General features: G+C 33.1%; 1 protein-coding gene across 1 annotated transcript in view; it reads left to right on the plus strand.

Annotated features, from left to right (window-relative positions):
* The first annotated feature begins 2357 nt into the window (after positions 1-2357).
* Positions 2358-25262, plus strand: part of LOC133331441 (headcase protein-like) — a 46003-nt gene continuing 23098 nt past the window's right edge. The window contains exons 1-2 of the mRNA XM_061539833.1: positions 2358-3168; positions 3235-4198. Coding sequence (XP_061395817.1) covers positions 2358-3168; positions 3235-4198 — 1775 coding nt within the window. The remainder of the gene's footprint in view (positions 3169-3234; positions 4199-25262) is intronic.

Raw genomic sequence — 25262 nt, forward strand, 5'->3', positions numbered from 1 at the left:
CTTTTGGCTTCGATTTCTCAAAATTTCAAATGGGCTAATAAGATTACGAAATTAACTGTATTTTTCACCATATTAATTTTTGTTTTTAAGTCATTTTTTGTTTTAATAACTTTTGATCTAAATTTTTTAAATTTTGAACATTTTTTATATATTTTTTAATGAATTAATGCATTTATGATATGTATGAATAAAATACATACATATTTGAACATAAACACTGTAAAAAACCATGTCGTTCAAAAATGCCAACCTCTGTTCAAAGCTGCCCCCTGGGGGGGCAGTTTTGAAAACTTTGAGTTCGTCCATTAAAACAGTAATAAAATATATTTATCAAGCTTATAGTATGTCATATGTATATTCATTTTAAAGGTTACATATGTACCTATTAGTTAAAATTTATAAGAAACCAAAAATTATAAAATAAAAAATTTTATAAGGCTTGAAAGCAAAAAGTGTTCAAAGGTGCCCCCCTCTCCCCTACTTCATAAATTAAACCTATCGAAATCTAAAAAAAAAACTGCGTTAAGGTCAAAAAAGGGTACACATTGTTGATCAAATGAAATCTGACTTTATCAAATATTTGCACATTCTGATATTTTTACATATCTATGATTAGGTCTGATGATGTGACGACACGTCGTTTCATTCCTCCAGGTAGCACCCCCACAAAGTGTGAAAATTTAAAAAAAATTCTAAATCGCTTATCTCTTCTTTTTGAAAAAAAACCCTTTCCTTAATCTCAAGGTGGGATATATGGGTCCACCAAATAAAGGACACATCACAATAGTTTTACTAATCCTTTACCTTGTCTGAATATGGAATCCGGTGTTTCCCTCACAAAAGGGTCAAAGTTTTGACTCCAAAGTTTTTAAAACTAAAATATCAAAACTACAATTGTTATAATATATGTATGTAGACTTTGCGGACATATTCTTGTCGACAATGCCGAATGTAACATTTTATCAATCATGGTTAATGTTTTTGGTCTTAACTAGCCAACCACAATGATTAGGATCATAAGTTCTTTAAGTAAATCCATTTTTATAATCTTTAACTTTGAAACAATAAATTTTCAAATTGTTGCCTAATGTTTATTTAAATCAGTCTAGGTCGTACAATATTTAATATTTCATTTTGATTTCCGATATTTTAATGTACCTCGACTCAATTCCATTAAAAATAGCCATCCTTTGATATATAAAGTTCTTAGTAGGAGGGATAACTGCTCATAAAAATTATACTATCCACTATTTGGAATTGTCCTCATATTTTGGAAGTAAAGTCCAAATCGTTTATAACGACATCATTTGTAACGAAATATCGGTTATATAGACTTTCCCAAAGGCCCACAAATTAAAATGTTCCAAATTAAATAAGCGTAATTTGGCTATTTGGAATTTTGTGAGGTTAAACAACTCTTAAAATAAGTATTCAAATACCCATTTACAACATAGTTCCCATATAACGATAAAACCTGATTTTAATCTCCGCTTATGAATATCGAATATGTTGGTGTTTCTTTTTTAATTTGAAACATTAGCTACTTTATAATGCCCCTTAAAATTGTAAATAGAAATTTTAAAAACTTTTCGAAACCGGTCATACTCCTCATACTAGATCAACACACGTTCTCTTTCGTATTCCGCCCGAATTTCATGAATGGAGAAACATTTCTATGGTTGTTATTTTATTTTGTATGATCCTTTAAATTTTATTTTATTTTATTTTTTTTTGAACTTCTTTTGAAATTACAGTCGAAATCAATAATGTGGTGAATTATGAAGACCTACTAAAACACATTTCTTTTTTTGCAAATTAATATTTTAGTTTTATTAGATTTTTGATAAGATAGTGAAATTGACAATTTTCCATAAAAATTCAAGTATTAAACTAAAGTTCTACTCTTTCTTTGCAGAAATTAAACAATTTTCAAAATTTAAGACTTTTGCAGAATGAATATCATTTAAACACTTTTAATAACAGAACAAAGTATTTTTTTTTTTATAAAATTGAAATAGAAAAAACAAGCAGTGAAAATAAGAGCAATAAAAATACCCCCTTTCAATAACAAAAATAACAAAATTTGGATTTCATATTTTTATACAAACAACACAAAAATGTAAAAATAGCAACATTTTATCACCAAACAACAAAATGAATTAATAAAACGAGTTTTGCAACGACAACAATTTTCAACAACTCCATATTGATAAATAAAAAAACGAAGTAAAAACAAAAACCTACTGCATTCGTATTATTTTGATTTTGCAATAATTGTTTCTGCATTGAAAAGTCAACGGGAAAATTCCGTTTCTTCGTTATCGCCACACAGTTAGCCCCCCATTTAAATGCTACTTATGGCGCCACGTCGCAATCACAATACCAACAGCATTGTAACGCAGCAGCAAACACCGCAACAACAATCAACCGCAAATCAAACGTCGTCGTCATCATCCTCCTCAGCATCTTTGTCATCGGTGGTGGCAGGCGGCGGTGCGACATCTTCACCGTTTTTGGTGGCCAATTCTGGCACGGCGTCATCAGCGGCAACGACGCTTTTTAATAGCTTCTATACGACGTCAGCACCTACGCAACACAACGAGGAATCTGGGATTAGCAACAGCATCAGCAACAACAACGGTAATACGAATAACGGCGCCAACAATATGTCACCCATGCAAACCGCAATAACCACCAGCAACAACAATAATACATTGACTCCTAATCATAACAACAGCAGCAACAACAATAAGGGAGATCAATATGTTCGTTGTTGCCATCCTGGCGGTGAGTGCTTCAAATCCGATTCTCCCCTGATCAATTTGGATGATCTCGCCGATTGTGTGAAAGTGATTTGCAACAATGAGAATTGTAATGTGGGTCAGTATATGCATCGGGAGTGCTTCGAAAATTGGGAACAGTCCGTTCTACAATCCCTCAAGTCAATGGGTGGTAGGGCCCGATCATGGTCTGATAGGCAAAGGGCACAAAATCTATGGACTAAGAAAGGTTACGATTTGGTCTACAAGGTATGTGGCTGTAAATGTACTCGAGGCCATTTACGCAAGGATTTGGAATGGGTAGCACCCAAGCCTGCCGGTCAGCAACAATATTCCATGAATGGTGGCCAAAGGATAATGAATGGTAATGGTACCACAAATGGTGGATGTCAGGAGGATGATGATAAGAAGAAAAAGAAAAATAAACGGAATCGCCAGCAGCAGCAACAACCAGCCCAGCAGCAGCAGTCGCAGCAACAAACAACGCAAGCGAATAAAACTTTGGCACCTTTGCAGGTCAATGGTCAGCAGCAGCAGCAATCTCAACAGCAACAACAACAAATGTCCAATGGAGTTTCTTCCAATGGAAATAATTGTGCGCTGGAACACAAAACCACCGATAACAACCAAGTTGGTCATCACAATTCTTCTTCTTCTGCTACTTCAAATTCCACATCTTCTTCAATCACTAACAATAGTACACCCAATGTAGGTGTCATTGGTTCGGGTTTGCATCATCAGCAACAGCAACAAAATCAAATACAAAACAACACCCAATCTTCTTCGGGCCTAGCTGAGCTACCGGCCACCGTCATGTCCTCAATCAATAATCTATTGAATGGCTCCAATAATATTTTGGGTTTGGATTTACGCCCACGCACCAATAGCCTCTCATCGGCCAGCAATAGCCACAGTGGTTCCACCTCACCCTCGGCCATATCCTTCTGCAGTGGTGCTGGTGAACTAACCATGGTTCCAGCACCAACCACCATCACCATATCTTCCAACGGTCTGGCGAATGGCACCAGCGTCACCACCAATCAATTGGCCACATTACAAAATTTAAATTTAAATGGATTTTATCAACCTCAGGCCAACTTAAACAATCAGCAGCAGCAACAACAACATCAAACCTCATTAATGCAACAACAGCAGGCTCAATCATCTCTAACTAAAAATATTCTTAATGGATTACAATCGTCTGTCCTGTTGGGAAATGGTGTAGGCGGCGGTCTAGGATCTTCTAATCCGGCTACTACCGCATCAGTAGTTGCAACCACAGCTTTATTGATTAAACAACAACAACAGCAGCAGTGCTCTTCTGCCAATGGTCTCAAACATTTGTCACCATTCGAACAGCAACAATTGCTGTTGCAACAAAAAGTCAAAGAGGTGGAATTGTATTCGGAGAGAGTTCGGTAAGTGAAGACTTTTTTATTTTTCTTTAATTTTAGAATTTTTATGAAATGTTTAAAAACTAAAAACCTTCAATTTCCTATAGAAGACATTGTAAATGTCTTTAATAGAGGAGCTTCTAGTCTTTCTTTACATAGGCCCTTTCAAATGACTTATATAGAAAACTCTCGAAACACTCTCATCGAAGTCTTTTAAATGTGTGTCTAGTGTGATAATTCTTGATAATTCTTTCCAAAAAAAATATTTTTAAAAAATCCACGCCTTTTTCCAGAACATTCGTAAAGTGCGTACATACATTGAAGTAATCCCCGATCAAGTTCCTACTCTTATTTATCAACCGAAGTGGCTGTAATTTGGCATTTCGGGGTCTGATAGGATAAAAGACTTCCGGGCGAACAATCGTTGATATAGGTCTATGGTTTTTTGGCATATGAAGGTTCCAGACCGGTTTAAGGTATTTTGAAGGTCCTAGCCGAATTTTTTCCGCGGCTGCATTTTTGGTTTCTCAGAGGGTAAAATACCTCCCATCTGAAATATATGGAGACGATCCACTTTTGAACATAACTTCCTCCATAGTGATGGGTATAAAAACTATAAAAAAAAAATATTAAAAACTTCTAGAAGACCTTCTGAAAACTTCCATAGAATCGAGGGCTTTTGAAGAAAATATTTATGAAAATTCTACTAAGGAAGAGAACTATCTCTGTTTATTTTTAAGGCAAAGTCATTCTACACTCGTTCGGTCTTGTGGCACATTTAATTAAAATTTAGTTTCTGTTTTATCGTGTCATTCTTGTTTTTGTTTTTTTTTTTCAACACTCCCCATTATCATCTGCTTTAATTTTTGTTGTTATTTATTTATTCGTTGTTATTTTTTTCTTTGTTTATTGCCTTAATCACTCACCGAGTTCTGAGAAATTATGTTAATTTTATTTTATTTGCTTAATTAAAAATTACAAATTTCATTGTTTATTATGCATTTCCTTTTCGTTTGGGAGTGAGTGAGTGCAGAATTCGGTAGGTCAAGGTTGTTGTGTTTTATTTTAAAACATTTTTTTTGTTGGCATTTCGATAACAGGAAATTAAAATGCAAATAAAAATTCGACTAAAATTAAATAGATTATTTGTTGAGTGTATAGAGTAATTACACTCACCAGCTCGAAGGACCAAAACCAAACCTAAGGGAATCTGTGGTACACCACATTTTGGAATTAGGGCATACTTTTTTTCTCTATAATAGACGTTTTAATACAAAAATAATAGAGGTTAAACGTAAATATTTCGAACGCACAAAATACAATTGTAAAATAGAAATAGAAAATTTGGTCCTTCGACTTGACAATATTTAAAAAAAAAATTCTTATAAACATATGATCTATAAATTCGTTTCAAATTATCAATCACAAAACAGCTCGAAGGACCAACATTTTTATTTTTCATAACCCAATTTTTTTTTATTTTAAATACTTAAATTATGAAAACAGCTCGAAGGACCATAATTCATAATTTTTTTATTTTAAAATCTTAAATTATGAATAATATTTTTGCAACTACCAAAACAATAGATGATTAGAAATTATGTGGATACATTTTAAGCGTGTATTGTTTTTATAATTAGTTGTTTTTTTTGTGTTAAAAAAAAATAATATTCATAATTCCGGTTTGTTGAACAGCTGCTGGTTTTTTCGAGTGTTATCATTAAACTTTTGTTTTCGCGTAACATATTTTTATTTTGGCATATTTTCTCTTTTATGCAAGTTACTAATCGGGGATTTTTTTTTAATTTTATAATTTCTTCATTTCGTTAAACCGACAAACGTTTGTTTGAATACCAAAAAACACAACATTAATTTTTTCAAGGTTACTGCAATATTTGTGCTAAAATTAAGATAATTCATAAATTTCGATTTAATAAACTGGTTTTTAATAAACAAATAAGTCCGATAAAACTCGTTAAAATTGTATTGCAATGCATCTATAATAGCAGAAAATTTTTATTTTGGAATTCAAAAATCAATTTTGCATAATGAAGCGCCACACTTTGTGACAGTGGGAGGAGTAAAATATCAAAAATATCGATAATGAATACAAATCACGTAATTTAATAGGATTGGAAGAATAATTTAATAGAGCGGGTAAGAAATTATAGATTTTATGGCTGGCATTCCATTATCACATGAGACAAAGGCCAGTTAATTTGTCTGTGAAATTTAACTAGAATTTGGAATATAAAAATTTGAAACTTTCACTTTCTTTGTGACGAAGTTCTAAGGATTATTTCGATATTCCTCAGATAATTATTTGTATTCTGTATTTAGAAGAGATTAAATGCTATGAAAGAAGATATAACTTTGTATAACCTCTAGGAGAAGATCTTTTGAAGATGTTCAATGTATTATAGCCTATAGAACCTTATTCGAATACATCCTATACTTTACAATAACATTATAGGGTCCTCGATTTTAGAAGACGATGCTTTTTGATATAGGGCAGGGTCTAGTTTTCTATAGAAAATTATTTTCCGACTAAGGTTTTGTGAATATGTGTTTTGATGGTGTAACAGAACGATCGATATCCATAGATTTTTAGAATGTTTTGGATGGATAAAGAGATATTTTGGATAATTGTAGGTTTTCATTATTTTATTTTGAAGTACTTTTTTTACATTAGATTATTATTAATAATTTTAATGGATTTTCAGAGCTAAAAGACTATAGATTTTTACAGCTTCCACTATAATGTGGAGTTAATATTAGGTTGGGGGAAAAAGAAATCCATTATTTTTATGTGAACTTTAGGACTTTATTTAACGTGCTTGGGAATGTCCGATTTGAACCAAATATTCACCGTTTTGTTGCCATTTTAAAGGTAACTTCTCCGATTTTATTGACATTTTCGACGATCGGCGATTGTCGACCGGTATTTCTTTTCGCCAACATAATTTTTAGGGGATTAAATGGACCAAAAAATTAATTTCTGTCTATTTTTCTGGTCGCTCCAGAGGCCGCAATTATGGCCCGAACAAATCGACAAGGCCAAATAATAAGTATGGCTCTTTGCCCACGGTGAAGGGAATCTGAACAAGTAATTAGAAAGGCTGTACTGAATATTAGTAATATTGGGAAAATATGTCAGTGTAAGGAAGGTGTACTTTTGACCTCAAATCGGACAAGAGGATGCAACTATCACGAAATATGGCCCAGGCTTGGAATAAGCATCCACAGAAAGTTTGAGTTCCGTAATAGTTGTGTTAGGGTATCGTATGGTCGGCCCCGTCCGATTATACTGCTCCGCTCACTGATTTTTTTATATTATTGGAATGAATTAAAATACATTCTTTTCGTTTTGTGCTCATTTTACGAATGAATTTATGGCGATAAATTCTTTACTAAACGAGCATTCGCCAAAGAATGTTTCATATACACATAACAAACGAGTGAGAGCACACAACAACGATCGTACGTTTTATTTGGTGGTTGAAATTCTTTCTGACATTCTCTCACGAATGAAAACAAACATTCCCGAATTGTCGCGAATGCTCAAAACAGCAACAACAAACGTTCGTGAACTCAATAGTTGTTGGGCATGTGTATTGTTATTCCACACACTTTCTGTTACTCACACATTCATTTGTTGTGTGTTTTTATTTTTTTTATGATATATTTGTTTGTGGTTGTTTTTAACAAGCTCGCGAGCATTCGCGAACATTTGTTTTTTGAGTTTTTCAAAAGAATGTTCTTCAGTAACAAATGCTCGCGAACGAACGAATCGACGATGCTTGCAGCGAAATTTTATCGTACGTGAATTTGTCGTACAATGCGAACGTTCGCGAGAGATTGCAAATGCTCGTTAGAAAGAGTCTATTTTGATCATTCTCCGCACCCTGGTTTCTAGGAATATTTTATCTAGAATTGCCAGAGTAGTATTTATGGATTCTTTTTAATATTTTAAATTCTTTTTAATATTTTAATTGTTGATTTTTAAGATTTTTTTGTCAAGTTGTTGGCCTATAGCCTATATCATGCTACTTGGACAAGTATCATTTGGTATTTTGGACAAGTTTTCAAATCGAATTGGTTTTAGTTTGACATTTTGTTTTTTTATTACCAAAAATATCAATATTGATCCATTTTTAGGGTAGCCCTCCTAAATTTCGTTAATTTTAACAATATTCGCAGTAATTTCTTATTTTGGTTTCATTCGGTTTGGTTTCATTGTGAAACTATCAGGTGATCGAATTTCACAAAAACTCTACTGCAGACAAAAAAACATTTTTTTTTCATTTTTAATATTTTTTTTACCAGAAATGATAAAATAATTTTGTTGATGACGACATTATATTCTGTGTGATATTTATAGAATTTTCAACTACCCAATTCATTCAATACATAATTTTCATGTGTGACTCGTTAATATTTTTATTATTTTTTTGGTTGGTGTACATATTTTTTTATTTATCTGTCAAGATATGATTGCACAATGTTTGTATTGTATTTTTTTTATTATTATTTCAAGTGTGTAGTTCACTTTGTTTCCAAGTAAGAAAGTAAGGTAAAAATACCTACTGCCAATAGGTATTCATTCTTTAATGGTGTTGTTGTCAGTAATTTATTTTTTTGGCTAGCAATATTTACGTCGTCTGATTTATTCTTTTTTAGACCATGTGGCGTCGTCTCTCTCTCTTGTCTTTCGAAATTCAATGTCAAGGTTAATGGTGAAAATTATTATTATGGCTTTCTATCTCATTCACATTTCACTTTAAATGTATTCAGTTGTCATTTTTTTTTGTTAAGCTCTTAAAAAGGCCATTACCTGTCAAATTATTATTTTGAATAATTAACCACAAAATAATGAATTTATTTTCTATACACCATTTTCAATTACAAAAGTGTTAGAAGGCATTATTTGGTACTCATTATTATTATCAAAGAACATTAAACCCATTCTCCCATTATACACTTTTATTGACCTTGACCAAAAAAGTAATTTTTATTATTTCTTAGCTAATATAATTAAAGTGGCCAATTTTCTTGGTAATTCGTAAGCACTTCTCCTCCCTCTTTAATTTGTTATTTCTGATTTGTATAAATTATAAAAAATTGTATGCAAATTTGTTTCGCAAAAAAAAAAAAAAAAAAAAAAAAAACAGAAAAATCTCAACCCTCAATGATGGGTTTTCTTTAATGATAATGTGCATATGGTTGGCTGTATTTTTTTGCGAATAGCAACAAAAATTACCATTGACCATTAACGTTGTACCATTGTACCCATTGAAATCTGTTTTAAATATGCCCAGATGTTTGTTTATTCGCTTCCATCATCGTCATATAATAGTCACAACCATCGTCGTCATCGCCATCATCTTCATCATTTCATTAAGTGGAAATTGAAAATTGACTTAGTTTATTGTTGGGGTCAAGGAAAATTGCTTTAACTTTTTATGCGATATGCAATGATTGCTTTGCTCAAATGGAAATAAATATTGTTTTTTATATTTTTATTTGTTTATTATATATTTTATGTACACAAATAGTCGGGATAGAGAAATGATAAATTATGGCAATTTGTTTTTTTTTGTGTCGATATTTTAAAATGGGTTTTTAAAGTAAATGAAAAATCAATATTTGAAATTGGGCTTGGGAATTTTATTTCAAGGAGGAAGGTACTTAATGGAGATATAGAATTTTGTATAGGGTAAATGGAAAATATTTTCAAAGGACATTTCTTTTTCCGAAAACATTTTTAGGTGGTTCTTTTTATATCCGAAAACATCTGTATATGTTGTCTACAGATAGAAAATGATTTAATATACCTTCTATAGATAAAATATCTTGAGATATCGAGGGTCAACAGAGTCACATGCATGTATTTCATTTTAAACATTTTTGGAAGGACTATCAAAATCCATAACTTGTGTTTCTAATTATAATTTTACATGTTATTGATCATGATTTCTTAAGAATATTTCTTTAAGGACCCACAAACGATATCATTGATGTTTGAACATATTATTTTACGATTTTTTTCAAGGTCGAACTGAGCAGCCATAAGTCCTGATTTCTTATAAAAATTTATAAAGACTATAAAGCCATAAAGATGGATTTTTGAAAAATAGTTTTGCAAGGATCAAATGGTCCATTAGCGCTTATATTGAAATACATTTTTTAAGGACAAACAGAGCGTTATTTGTGAGTTGTTCAGGGACCACAGAGATTGGTTTTAAAGACAATATTTTTTAAAGAAAATATTTATTTAAAGGCCTAGGGGGTAAAGAAACTATTTTACAAAGGCCTAATGTTAAGATTTTTTTTTTTAAGAAAAGAAGATTCCAAAGGCCTATGATTTTTTAAAGAAAATAATTTTCTTAACGCCTAAATTTGTTGAAGAACATATTTTTTCAAAGCCTTAGGGCGTAGATTTTTTGAGAAAATATTCTTTTCAATTACCTATTTTTAAAGAAAATATTTTTTAAAGAGCATATTTCTTGAAAGGGGTAGATTTTATAAAGAAAATATTTGTTCAATGAACTAGGACCTACATTTAAAAAATATTATTTTTCAATGGCCGTTTATTAAAAAAAATATTTTTCAATGACCGTAGATTTAAAATAAACAAATGTCAGTCGGTGTTGCCGACAGATATATACATAATATCACCCTATGGATTGCGCAGGAGGTATTCGGAGTTTTATTTTTTTCACTGAAAATGTTGACCATTTGTGTGGGGGGTACCAGAAGGGGTTGACCAATGGGCACCATCTTCAAACTTGATATAGACTTGCTAAAGATAACAGGTTGTGCAAAGCTTCGTTCAATTCGGACATTCCTTTCGCCTTTGTGGGAGAAGTACCAGAAGGTGTGGAACAATGGGTCCCATCTTCAAACTTTATATATTATTGCTTATGATAATAGGTTGTGCAAAGTTTGGTTGAAATCGGGCATTCCATTCCCTTTATATTGGATTCGTAAATATGAAAAATTTAGGTCATTTGTGTGGGAGGTACCAAAGGAAATGGATCAATGGATCCCATCTTCGGACTTGATCTAGAGGTGGGAGGGGTAACAGAAGGAGTGGACCAATGGGTCCCATCTTCAAACTTGATCTAGGCTTGGTAAAGGCAATAGGTTGTGCAATGTTTGGTTAAAATAGGCCTGTTATTGGATTTATAAATATTGAAAATTTTGTTCCTCTGTGGTGGAGGTACCACAAGCAGTGAACTTATGGGTCCCATCTTCCTACTTGATCTAGGCTTGGTAAAGATAATAAATTGTACAAAGTTTCCTTAAAATCGAATAGTCCGTTTGCAAAGTTTGGATGAAATTGATTACTCCCTTCGAAAGTTATCGTGCGACGGACATCGGACGGACATGTGTAAATCGACTTTAAATTTTCTGAAACGTTTTTGGTCCAATGAAACATGGGGTTTAAAACCGAGGTATAAAAATATCCTCAAAAATAAGAAGTAGTAGAAAAATGCCCTTAAAATCTCCAAAAAAAAGTCCTTCCAAAAATACTTGCTGGAAGGTCTTTTTGTAGACTATGGCGTAGATTTTTAGGGCTGTTTTAAGGCCACTTTTGGATGGGCTGAGGCGTATATTTTTAAGACTACTTATATAAACTTATGGTCCTAATTTTGGAAGGATTAATGCATTCTAAACATTTCCAAAAGTGCTAATAGTTGTGATGGTTATACAAGATTTTTCTAATGACTGTCTGCATAGTATCTCTATTAATTTTTATTGTTTTAATTTAAAAAATAATCCATTTCAACATGTTCTGCAAGTTTGTGTTAATTTTTCCTTCTACCGTTTCTGTTCTATACGTGTGTACCCCTAAAAAAACCCTGACACTTTTTCATTTGTTTACAATTTATCATCTGGTTGGTTTCCTGTTGTCAATACCAAAAATTATTCCCATCTATTCACAATTCTTATGTTTGCTAAATTTAAATTGGTGTAGTTGTTGTTGTTCTTGTTTTTTCTTCATATAAACAAAAAAAAAAAACAAATTTTGCATTTATTGGCCCAGTTTTATTTTTCGATTTAATACAACAACAAGAACAACAAATTATCATTCCTGTTTGAAAAAAATATGAGTGTGTATACAGTCAAACCGGGCACAAACGAATAATTTATACTCTCTATATATAAAAGTTACGTGTATGTTCGTGATCGCTAAACTCAAAAACTACTGCACCGATTTTGACCAAATTGTATGTACAGGCACTATGGGGCGTGAGGAGTGTTTCTGTGTTGCTTGAAGTTCATCCGACAGATGCGCGCTATATAGTTTCTTTGCCTTTTGTCCGATTAGAGATTGGGTGCTAAATTGATGTAATTCTGATAGGGCAAAACAACATTTGTTTGAAAAAAAAAAATGTGAATGTGTTCACAGTCAAACCTGGCACAAACGAATAATTTATAATTTAATATAAATAATTATAAATGTAATATAATTAAGTATAAGGCTTCATTCATTATGGATTATATTGAACAGATCGAAGTCGATTTTCTTGCATACACTCTTGCTGACATTTTTACGAACTTAATACTCTTCCAATTTATTTTTTCATGTTGGATGGGAAGCATTCAAGCATCCAACGGAATAGCTTTCGATCTTAAAAAATGTAAGGTATGCTTTCACCATTGAATTTTATACCAATTCCCATCGACTCGTACTTCAATGGCGACAACGAGAAGTCGATTTTTTTATTATTATATTTGACTTCGGTCATAACGTATCCCCATAAAATTCCTCCTTCACTTTATGCGGGTCCCACTGTTCCTAAAAATTTATAAAAAATATATTTAATATTGAAGTATAAAAAACAACACGTGCTCACAATTAATTTGTTTATTATCTAGTTCTAATGTGAGTGTTACCCCCAAAATATGTTTGTCATTGAGTCCCTACCTCCGAGCGTACACTAAAAGCAAAAAAATGAGAAAAAGACAATAAAATAAATAAAACAATGCCCTGCCTTTGTTTAACCAAATTGCAAAAAAAAAAACAAAAAATATTTTTAACTGTGTTAATATATATTTTTTTTTGGGAAGGTGTTGTTGTTTTATTTATCTTTTCCGTTGTTTTTTTTAACCAAAAAACGGGCTTCATTGTTGATTTTGCAAAAAAAAAAAAAAAATGCCAACAACAATAACAAATTAATAACGTAAAAATTAGCGATAATAGGTGTTTATTTGTTTATTTGCCTTTTTTCAATGTTTTGCCTCTTTCACAATATTATTTACTTGGCAAAAATTTCATATTCTGTCGTTCTGTTTTGTTTTTCATGTTCAAGGTCATTACTTTTGTTTTCACAAATTTTAGCATATTTTTTTGCGTTTCGTTTGCATACTTTTTTGTTTGCAAAAAAAAAACAAAATTTTTTTGAGTGCTTTATTTACCATTTGGTATAAAACTGCAAACCAAAAAAAGGTAGATTGATGGACAAATTCTTGAGAAGTTGTCAAATGTAAAAAAAATATTAATTTTTTTATGAAACGACAGTGAAGTTGGTATCCACAAAACTAATATTAGCCGTACCATATCTCAGATTAACTTATTCCCTCTCTTCTGCACTCCTCGTACAAGCTAACAATGTCCCTCTCTCTCCATGCTGCATGGCGAAAGGATTAAATCACGTTTTCAAATTTCCTCTTTATCTTCTGGCTGCGTCGATCGTCTCAACATTGTTTCATCAACCTAATTAAAAATTCTCAACAAGATTTGCAATGTCTGGCCATGGCGCTGCTGCTTTACTACTCTTACTTAGTAGATGGCTGACTGCCACTGACTGTGCCCCGCTGAATTACTAGCTGCCAGTGCCTGCCTGCATATTTTTTCAGTTGCCTTTTGCATATTTAGTTTGTCTCGGCTCGTCTCGCCTCATTCGTTAATTTGTTCACAAATCTTTTTCAAGTTCTTTGCAATAACATAAATTTTGAAAAAAGTTTTTTTTTTCTCAAAGTATTGTTTGTGATTATTCCCAACGGGTGGCGTCGTCATAGTTACGCGTAGTGCACCATTGTCTCAAGATAGAATTGAAAATAGGACGTGAGTTGGAATTTTTTGTTTGAAATGGAAACGTGTATCATTTGAAAGTTTGTATTTTCGGATTTTGAACATTTGATATTGAAATTATTGGCTGAGAGGTGTGGTTTAGATTGGAAACGAACATTATTTTCTAAATTCAAAGTCGAATTTTGAATTTGAATCCTTACAAATATAAAACCCTTCCCACAAAATCCAAAACATTATGGATAAGAATAAATTAATACGAATAAGAAGAAAACATCGTAAAGTTCGGCAAGGCTGAAGTTTTTGTATCATCCACCACCAGGTGGTGCACTTTTAAAATACCTACTATAGTGAATTTTCCTCTAAGAGAAAAATATTAAATTACAGACTCTCAGGTTGGAAAATTGACCTAGACCTCAAAATATAAAAAACGGTCGGTATTATATATGAAACGATTTGACATACAAAGAAAGACCCAAATTTTATTTTCGATTCTTGTAAAAATGAATATAGAGAATAATTTAAAATGATTTTTCTGTCGATTTTGCATTTGGGTTTCCTGATATTGCACTTAATGTACTGTATCTACCGAATGCAAGAATTTAGCGGTGTCAAATTTTGTGCATATCCTATTTAGGATAGTTGCATTAAATCTGTAAACAGAAATTTTTTCTAAGATTGCGGAAAAAATTCGGGGCTCAAAGGGTTAAGAGTCCTAAATATTTTGCACGGAATATTAACTGAAATAATAGATATATAAAAAATATACAGTAAATTTCGTTTACCTGCATCGTTTTAGTTACACTATGACTTACTTATCAAATACCATTATAGGGAATATAACTATGGCACTCGTTTCATCGATTTTATTTAGTTCCCATTACGTATCGGCATTTAGGCATGCACAAATTTATTTTAGCTGCACAGTAAATATTTCAAAAGCTAATTCAGAACAATCTACAAGCATTTTCCAGTTTCGGGACTCTGTGTGGCATGAAATCCGTACTCTGTGTATTATCATCAATCTATTCGCATTATGAATTGAGACACATGACACCAAATCGGTTACGCAAAGCTCTATGGTAATCGTAGGCGTATGTAAAAATATCGTGCTGCCATAAATGGAGGTTCTCAGTGCTATTTTAAATATGTTGAATAATTTTCTATTGAGTAGCTCTGCATTTTGTTGTTTTTTTAATTACCTGCATTTCTTTAGTTACAATTATGTATTTGAAATTTATACATTAGTACCTTAAATACCTCGACGATTTATTTAATATAGCTGCAAATATTGACTTTAGCTGCACAATAAGTATTTGAAATTCAATTATAAACAATCTACATCTATTTCACAGTCTCGGACCTTGTGTGAAAGGAAATCAACACTTCCAAAACAATTTGACACCTAAGCGGCTTGGAAATCTCGGCTAATAAGGAGGTTTACATTGGTATTTTGAAAATTTCGATGTGTCGACACAGGATGCTGAGCTCCAATCGTTGGGCATTCCTCTAGCCAAATTGCACTAATCAGCTGATGCTACTCCTGACCAGCATCTGATCATTAGTCTTGAATAGTTCGGCTGGTAATCCATCGGTACCTGCTGCTTTATCCGCCACTATTTGTGATACCAGAAGCTTTTGAAAATGCTCCTTCCAGATTCTCAACACGTTTTCTGTATCTGTCGCCAGATTTCCTTCCTCATCGCCCCATTAGGATGTGCCTGCACTAAAGCTTCGGTTTGGTGTTGTACTCGTTAATAAATACTGACCTGCTCGACCTCCATTGAAATTTATTTTTTGCTTCCGATAATGCGTAGGATGAGTTGCGCTATGCTAATCGGCTTCAATTGACTATGTTAAACGTATTTCCCTAAATAATAGTTTTTAAATCAATCGTCGTGAGGAATTGCTAATCTTGGGAAGGAATGCAATTCCAGTCCTTATTTTATTTATAAAGATAAGCCTTTGTTAGTATGAGAGATCCCGATTTTTTCGTGGTGAATTAATTTAAGCAATGAATCCCACGATCAAGCCGGGCATAAAAATTCTTAAAGAACTTTCTTTGCAATGTTTATTTCAATCATTATCAATACATAATATATAAAATGGAAAACTATGAAATTTCCAAGATTTCCTTAAAAAAATGCATTCAGTCGCACTTTTCTTTATCCATCTAACTAACATTGTATTATGACTTCACATGTCAAACATATTCAACTGTCAATTCTCATGATATTTCAATACATTTGTTTTATTTGAAGAGAAAAAAAAACAGTATTTCCTTTTTTATTCGTGGCTTGGATTTTCAAGAAAAAACATATCATGAAAATATTAATCGTTTTTGCGGGAGAAGATCGGGTAAAAAGAAAATAACCCGCACAATACCCACGACTCCATCAGACACACCGAGACTTGCATCAAAAGAAAAACATCAATACGGTGGAGAGAGAAATGTCTGTAAAATAAAAACCCTACAACCCTGAACAAATAACAACAAACCGACAACAGCAACTACAACAACAAAAACGTCAGCAGCAGGGGGAAAAGCATTTTTGACATGTTGGCGTGTATTGGATGTTAAACATATTTCTTTGGCTTTTTTCCGTTTTCTTCAATATTTTGTTTTTTTCTCATTTTTTCTTTTTTTGTTGCTGTTGCTGTTGGTGTTTGGTGTTGCTGCGGCTGCTGCCCGACCCGACAATGTGTTTGTTGCTTGTCGTAACGTATAAATATTTTCTTAAGGCAGACAGCAGCCGACAACAACAATAAAAGCAGCAACAACATTGGCCCAGCAACATGCATGTTGTTTGTTCGCTTGGTCCGTCCCCCCCCCTCCTCATCCTTGTGTTCCTTCAGTCGATAATGTCGATTAAAGTAACAGAAATATGATTTGTTGTATGCAGCTGCAAATGCATCTTGCCAATATATATGGTACACCCAACAACATAGCACAAAAAATCAAAGCAGCAGCAACAACAACAAAGAAAAGCGAATGAAACGATTCAGGCGATTTTGCGTTTTTTGGTCGGTCATGTGTTCAGCTATAGTTCCTTTTTTTAACAGATTATTTTTTTCCTTTTGGTATGTGGTGGTGTTCCCTTTCTTAAAGCAAAATGTTTTCCATTTTTGTTTTTTTTGTTGTTGCGGATTTTTACCATGAACATGATTTTCAAATCAACTTTTTAGTCACTAAGGCATGTCATGTGTGAGAGAGTGTGTTTCTTTTTGGCTAAAGTAAACTAACCAAAGAATTGAAATGAAAAAAAAAAGAAATCTGAGAATTAAAAGCAAAAAAAATTGCTTCACTCCAAAAGGATGTAAAGTCGTCGTTCACCTATTTCGACAGATTTGGTCTTCAAACGGGCATTTTTGACAGCAGCATTGAGAAATCCAACAAGGAACAAAATTGTTATGACATGCAAAGGAAGCGAACAAAAAACTTTAAAATAAAATGCAAAGCAACAGTCTCAAGGAAATGACAAGAAATGAAATGTGGCATTGGAAGAGAAAAATCTTTATTTTAAACAAACACAGACCGAAGAAACAGACGCGTAGGAGGAGTGAGTGAGCTAAGGAGTTTGAACCGACGAACTCATTATGGAAAAGCTAAATTTTAAAATTTTTGTCGTTTTTTAACATATTTTTCTCTAATATAATCATTTTCAAAAAGCACAAATGCGTTGATCCTTGAAAAATGTTTCTAAAAATGAATCTTGTACCTAAAAAATATTCTTAAAAAGGATGATGTGCTGGACCTTGAAATAAAAACAGTTTCTATAATCATAAAATATATTTTCTTAAAAAATACATATTAAAAAATTAATATAATGTAGTGTTTGGCGGGTTATTTGGGATACCATTTGTATTTTGTTTTTGCAAAATAGTCAGGCTTAATCCCAGTTTGTTGTTTTTTATAAAAAACAACTATTTATTAGTGGGGAATGTGGGGTAAGGCAGGGAAGACTATAGTTTCGGATCTCGCCACTGATCCTCATCAGTTCCCTTAGTTTTTTGTTGGGATATTCTCCCCAGAAGCTATTAATAGCATTCTTTACAAAAAACCTTTCAAACCCAAATGTCTCTTGTGACAATTCGAAGTTCTTACGTTACCAGCGATACGATCCCAATGAGAAGTTCGTTTCGTTGGCGCCTGACTTCGTGGTCAACAAGGCATTTACAGACAACTACAATACATTTCCCACTGCTATGTGTCGTCACTTTGTGACGAATGCACATAACGTTGTTGTTGGTATTGCTAGTTAAAGCAATAAACCAAACAGTATGACCGTGCCTCGTCTACAACTTCAGTAGTGTTTGGCGGGTTATTTGGGATACCATTTGTATTTTGTTTGTCACAAAGTGACGACACATAGCAGTGGGAAATGTATTGTAGTTGTCTGTAAATGCCTTGTTGACCACGAAGTCAGGCGCCAACGAAACGAACTTCCACATCCGAGTACATACGACGCTACAGAATACAAATTTTGTATATTTTCACACAAAAGTAATATTGACCGATCTTGATCAAAACAGGCATGCTTATTCTTTGGCCTGATCGCCTTCTCCATGTAAAATTTCACGATGTTCGGACCATAATTGCAGCCTCTACAGCGACCAGAAAAACCGACAAAAATTAAGTAATTGGTTCCATTTCAATATTAACAGACCTTTACCAATAGCTGTGGCCTGTATCGTGTTTACAAATTATAATAGACATACGGACGGACGGAGGGACACACATGTCTAGATCAACTCAGCTAGTCGAGATATGATGATTGGTATACTTAAAAGTGAGTCTAGGACCAATATTTCGCGGCGTTACAAACTTTTGGGGCTGCACAAAGCTATAATACCCTGACAACATAGTTGTGTAGGGTATAAAAATTATGTTTTTATCTACAATCATTTATTCAAACGTCCTTCTTAAAATTTATATTCATACCTTTAGATTTCCTATAGAACCAAGTTCCTGATCCTTAATTCAGTTTTTTAATTCCCCACCTCCTCATTGCTGTATTTTCCATATTTTCTTATTAGGGAAATACTTTTTCTGGTAGCTATTTCCGCTTCCTTAGTTTCTTTTGTTGTAATATACTAAAAATAAGACAAAAACATAAAAATGTTTGTTTTTGAAATTATCTCATTTGTGGGCCATATATGTCTGTCATACCAATACATGCATACATACGAGTATAAAAACAAAAACTATTAAAAAATGTCGCCGCAGAAAATTAGTTTTTTTCTTCTGTTTAATGTATTTTTCATGAAATTTTATATCATTTTTGTCTCGCCATGTCAAAGCTTCCTCAATGCGGCCTCTAACTGTAACACAAGCAGCAACAATAACAACATAACACCTCCAACTAAATAAAGAAAAATAGAAAAGAAAATAACGCGGTAAAGACAATAGCAGTTGTGTTGAGTAAGATTAGTAACAGTCATCACACAACACCCTCTACTAAACACTTTATTGTCATCTTTATCGTCACTGTCACCTTATCATCCATCCATTGACAATACACACACACTCTCTATATTACCCGCAATTAACAAAAGTGGGTATCCCCTCAACCTGCTACAAGTCTCTGCATATGGTTAGACTAAACTAGCGTGGCAGCAATCAGTTACACTATAACACTACGTCACGACACCACCACCACTCACTCACTCAGCCCAGACATCGTGTCATATTATACCGCAATTCTGAAATTATTACACTAGGTTCTATCTACAACAAAATGCAAAACAAAAAATTCTAACCGACCTATCCCATTTCTATTCTATTAATGGGGTTTTTTCTTCTTTTGCTGTAATAAAAAGCTTGGAAATATTTTAAAAATCCCCCATCCAACACTCTTCCCTTCCTTAGAATTTATTCTGATTGGGGCGGGTGCATTGCTTTTCTGCTGTTTTTTTCTTCTTTCCTTTCTTTCTGTAAGTAGTGTATCATCAACACTTGTGTGCTATTGCATTTTTATTTGCAACAATTAGAATTGTGCATTTTTTCGATTCTACTCTGCATCTTTCTTTTTGCCCCACCCCTCTCCCTCCAGTTCAATTTTATTTATTTGTTGGTTGTGTTGTCGTGCCGTCTTAGTCATAGACAGTAGCCAGCCATCCCGCCAACCCATTCATAGTATGTTTAAAAATTATGGTGGCTGTTCATTTCGGTGGTTACCAAGAATCAATTTTATAATTCATTCAAAATGCTAGGCAGGCAGAACTCTAGCTAGCCATATGTTAGTCAGTCGGTGGGTTTAGTTGATTGTGTGTATCCCTCCTAACTATTGCAATTGAATGACTGAATATTTTAACTTATCGCCACGAAGTTCGCAAACATCTCAACCCCCCCATGGTCCATATGTTTGTTTGCTTGATTCTGTAATAAATACGAGAGCCAACGGACTAACGAGACAGTCAGCCAACCAACCGACCAATCAACGGCAATTGTGACCACAATTATTGCCGCAGACATGTATATTCATAAATCCCATATCAGAACATTTGCAGTGTTCCAAAAGGCGCAGAGGGGTGGTGTAGTCAGCAGTGTTAATATTTAATGAAAAATTACAAAATATTAAATGCTTTCAAAAATAAAAAAGTCTCGCCTCTTGAATGAATAAAAAAATGACAAGCCTTGAAAACGAGTCTTAAAAAATGTTCCGCCATTTAATTCCCTGCTCTATAACTATTCTTTACAACTATTAACAAATTCGACGGCCCTTAAAACAGTGCCTAAAAATGTCATGCCTTTAAAAATATTTGTAAATTATTTTAAAGAAAATCCAATAAAATTCCACGCATTAAATTGAAGTTTGGAAAATTATTCTGATTTTTTTAAAACTGTCTTCGTTTTGAAATATATTAAAAAAAAAACAGTGATCGGAGCAGTATAGTCGGACGGGGCCGACCATATGATACCCTACACAACTTCCACGGAAATCTGACTTTGTGTGGTTCTATATTCTGAGCTTGGGCAATATTTGCACCCTGTTGACCGACTAGAGGTCAACAAATATTATTAATATTCAGTACAGCCCTTCTAATTACTCGTACTTCTCCAGATTCCCTTCAAAAAATTAAGTTTTCGGTCCACTTCATCCGAAAATTATTATCTTCACCGAAAATTATAGTCGTTGTCCTGGACCATTACTGGAACCTCATGGAACATTTCAAAGCGATCAGCGCTATATTTCCGCCCTCTAGTGTGGTAATGGGTTACTAAGGGTCCATTTGACCCGCTAAATATTGGTCAATCTTTATCAAAACAGGCATGCCTATTCTTTGGCTCGATCCACTTTTCCATTTTATATTTTGCGATGTTCGGACCATAATTGCGGCCTCTGGAGCGACCAGAAAATCAGACAAAAATAAAGTTTTTAAACCATTTCATCCCCTAAATATTAACTGATCTTCACCAAAAACATTAGGGGTTTCCATTGGCCAGAACCCATCCTACATGCAACATTTCGTGAAGATTGGTCCATAACTGTGGCCTGTATCGCATTTACAAGTTATAATGGACAGACGAACGGACGGACGAACACACATGTCTAGATCGACTCAGCTTGTCGAAATATGACGATAGGTACAGTTTAAGGTGGGTCATGAACCAATATTTCGCGGCTGCACAAAGCTATATACTCTGACAACATAGTTGTGTAGGGTATAATAAAAAAATAAATATCTAATAGTCTCCAATAGTTTTATACCCTTCACCACACTACCACAGTGTGGTGAAGGGTATAAATTCGTTCAGGGTATTGAATTAGGTCTAGAATGACGTGTGTTAAGTTTCCTGAAAATCGGTCGAGATTTCGATATAGCTCCCATATATATTTTCGCCCGATTTAATGTAAATGGTACCAAAGTCCCTATATACATTTTGATTTGCACGAAATTTGGCATAGTGTACTGAATTAGGTCTAAAATGATGTGTGTTCAGTTTCCTGAAAATCGGTCGAGATTTAGATATAGCTCCTATATATGTTCGCCCGATTTTATGTAAATGGTGTACCAAAGTCCCTATATACATTTCGATTTGCACAAAATTTGGCACATTGTACTGAATTAGGTCTGAAATGATGTGTGTTAAGTTTCCTGAAATTGGTTCAGATTTAGATATAGTTTCTATATCTGATCAAATGAAAAATTTAGTATCGGTTGACATGTTTATGGACCCAATTTCATTTTACTAGCCCTTTAAAAATGCGACGTCGGTTAGGATTCATCTGTTGAAGTGGTGAAGGGTATCATATAGTCGCCCCGTCCGACTTTACAACTTTCCTTACTGGTTAATATTTAAAATACTATTTTATGGATATTTTTAAATCCTTCCAAGGCGTAGGTTTTTTTAAGAATAATTTTGAAGTCCCATCCAAGTGTAATTTTTTTAAGGTTAATTTTTTTTCAAAGTCTGTCATGGTGTAGATTTTTCAAAGGTTACAGTTTTTCAAGTCCACACTCTGTACTTCGATTTCTTTTTATATTGAAGTTTGTAAAATTTATTTTATGAAATTTATAATTGTGCTTGTAGTAAATTAATTCCACTCATTATTGTCCCATCCCTCGTTAACAATGTTTGCAAAGTTTGTTTTTTTTTCGTTATTTTGTAATACAATCAATTATATTGTTGCCTGCCTCCAAAACTCCATAAACCAGACTATTGGCACGTACTCTGTACGTGTTATGTAGATTGAGGGAGAGAAAAATGCAAAAACAAAAAAAGAACGAAAATTTAAATCCGTCTGAATTAAAGCGAAGAAAAAACGGTTATAATGAATAATAAGAAAATTAATACGGCGAACTTTACAGACTGTGCAAAAACGGGAACTCCCTACTTGACGGATGAAAATCATTTTATACAAAAATTACTACTATTTACTCCATATATCACAGACTTTAAAGGGTGAAGATTTGAAATCCGAAACAAAAGTTATTCCCATCCACTATATCGACTCTTCACTGTACTGCAGATTTTTTAATCCATTTTTTAATTCAATGTTCTTCATGTGGTGGTGAAAAATGGCAAATAATTACCGGTAATTCAAACCTATTGATTTACAGATTAGTATAGTATTTTTTTCAAATTAATTGCGTTTTAATGGAAATCAGGTGTTGAAAAATATGTTTAGAAAATTCCTTTGACAATTGTTGTTGCAGCATTATTTATTGTTTATTTTAGAATATTATTGTTTTAATAAAAATTACCTTTTGAATTTCAAACAGCATTTGCAATTTTTCTAAACAGGAAGTTGGATGAAATCAAACAACGTTTGATGCGGATATGTGGGCGGATGTTTCAGTTCATATGAATTTTTACCGGTATTAATTTTCTTTGCCATTATTGTTTTCTACGATTTCTAAGTGTTTTGTAATTTCGTTTTTGTCATCACTGTGCTAACGGAAATGTGTGGGCGGTGGTATTGTGAAAGGGAAATGTTTTAATTTTTTTTTGAAAAAAGGTAGTTATTTGGACCAAGTGCCTTCTCTGAGCGTAGACTTTTTAAATAATATTTTTTCAAATTGTACCAAGGAGTAGATTTTTTGAAGAATATTTTTTCAAGGATCCTAACAAGGCGTAGATTTTTTAAAGACCCACCAAGGCGTAGATTTTTTAAAGACCCACCAAGGCGTAGATTTGTTAAAGAATATTTTTCAAGGATCCCAACAAGGCGTAGGTTTTTAAAGAATAATTTTTCAAGTCCCACCAAAGCGTAGATTTTTTAAAAAATATTTTTTCAAGGATCCCAACAAGGCGTAGATTTTTTAAAGGATATTTTTTTAAGTCCAACCAAGGCGTAGATTTTTTAAAGGATATTTTTTCAAGTCCAACCAAGGTGTAGATTTTTTAAAGGATATTTTTTCAAGTCCAACCAAGGTGTAGATTTTTTAAAGGATATTTTTCAAGTCCAACCAAGTTGTAGATTTTTTAAAGGATATTTTTTCAAGTCCAACCAAGGCGTAGATTTTTAAAGGATATTTTTTCAAGTCCAACACAGGCGTAGATTTTTTAAAGGATATTTTTTCAAGTCCAACCAAGGCGTAGATTTTTAAAGGATATTTTTTCAAGTCCCACCAAGGCGTAGGTTTTTTAAAAAATATTTTTTCAAGGATCCCAACAAGGCGTAGATTTTTTAAAGGATATTTTTTCAAGTCCAACCAAGGCGTAGATTTTTTAAAGGATATTTTTTCAAGTCCAACCAAGGCGTAGATTTTTTAAAGGATATTTTTTCAAGTCCAACCAAGGCGTAGATTTTTTAAAGGATATTTTTTCAAGTCCAACCAAGGCGTAGATTTTTTAAAGGATATTTTTTCAAGTCCAACCAAGGCGTAGATTTTTTAAAGGATATTTTTTCAAGTCCAACCAAGGCGTAGATTTTGTAAAGGATATTTTTTCAAGGATCCCAACAAGGCGTAGATTTTTTAAAGGATATTTTTTCAAGTCCAACCAAGGCGTAGATTTTTTAAAGGATATTTTTTCAAGTCCAACCAAGGCGTAGATTTTTTAAAGGATATTTTTTCAAGTCCAACCAAGGCGTAGATTTTTTAAAGGATATTTTTTCAAGTCCAACCAAGGCGTAGATTTTGTAAAGGATATTTTTTCAAGGATCCCAACAAGGCGTAGATTTTTTAAAGGATATTTTTTCAAGTCCAACCAAGGCGTAGATTTTTTAAAGGATATTTTTTCAAGTCCAACCAAGGCGTAGATTTTTTAAAGGATATTTTTTCAAGTCCAACCAAGGCGTAGATTTTTTAAAGGATATTTTTTCAAGTCCAACCAAGGCGTAGATTTTTTAAAGGATATTTTTTCAAGGATCCCAACAAGGCGTAGATTTTTAACGAATATTTTTCAAGTCCCAACAAGGCGTAGATTTTTTAAAGAATATTTTTTTCAAGGATCCCAACAAGGCGTAGATTTTTAAATAATATTTTTTCAAGTCCCACCAAGGCGTAGATTTTTTAAAGAATATTTTTTCAAGGATCCCAACAAGGCGTAGATTTTTTAAAGAATATTTTTTCAAGGATCCCAACAAGGCGTAGATTTTT

The sequence above is a fragment of the Musca vetustissima genome, unplaced genomic scaffold (genome assembly GCF_032173495.1).
Source record: "Musca vetustissima isolate MV318-11 ecotype Yass unplaced genomic scaffold, APGP_CSIRO_Mvet_v1 utg68223, whole genome shotgun sequence".
Taxonomy (NCBI): Eukaryota; Metazoa; Arthropoda; class Insecta; order Diptera; family Muscidae; genus Musca; species Musca vetustissima.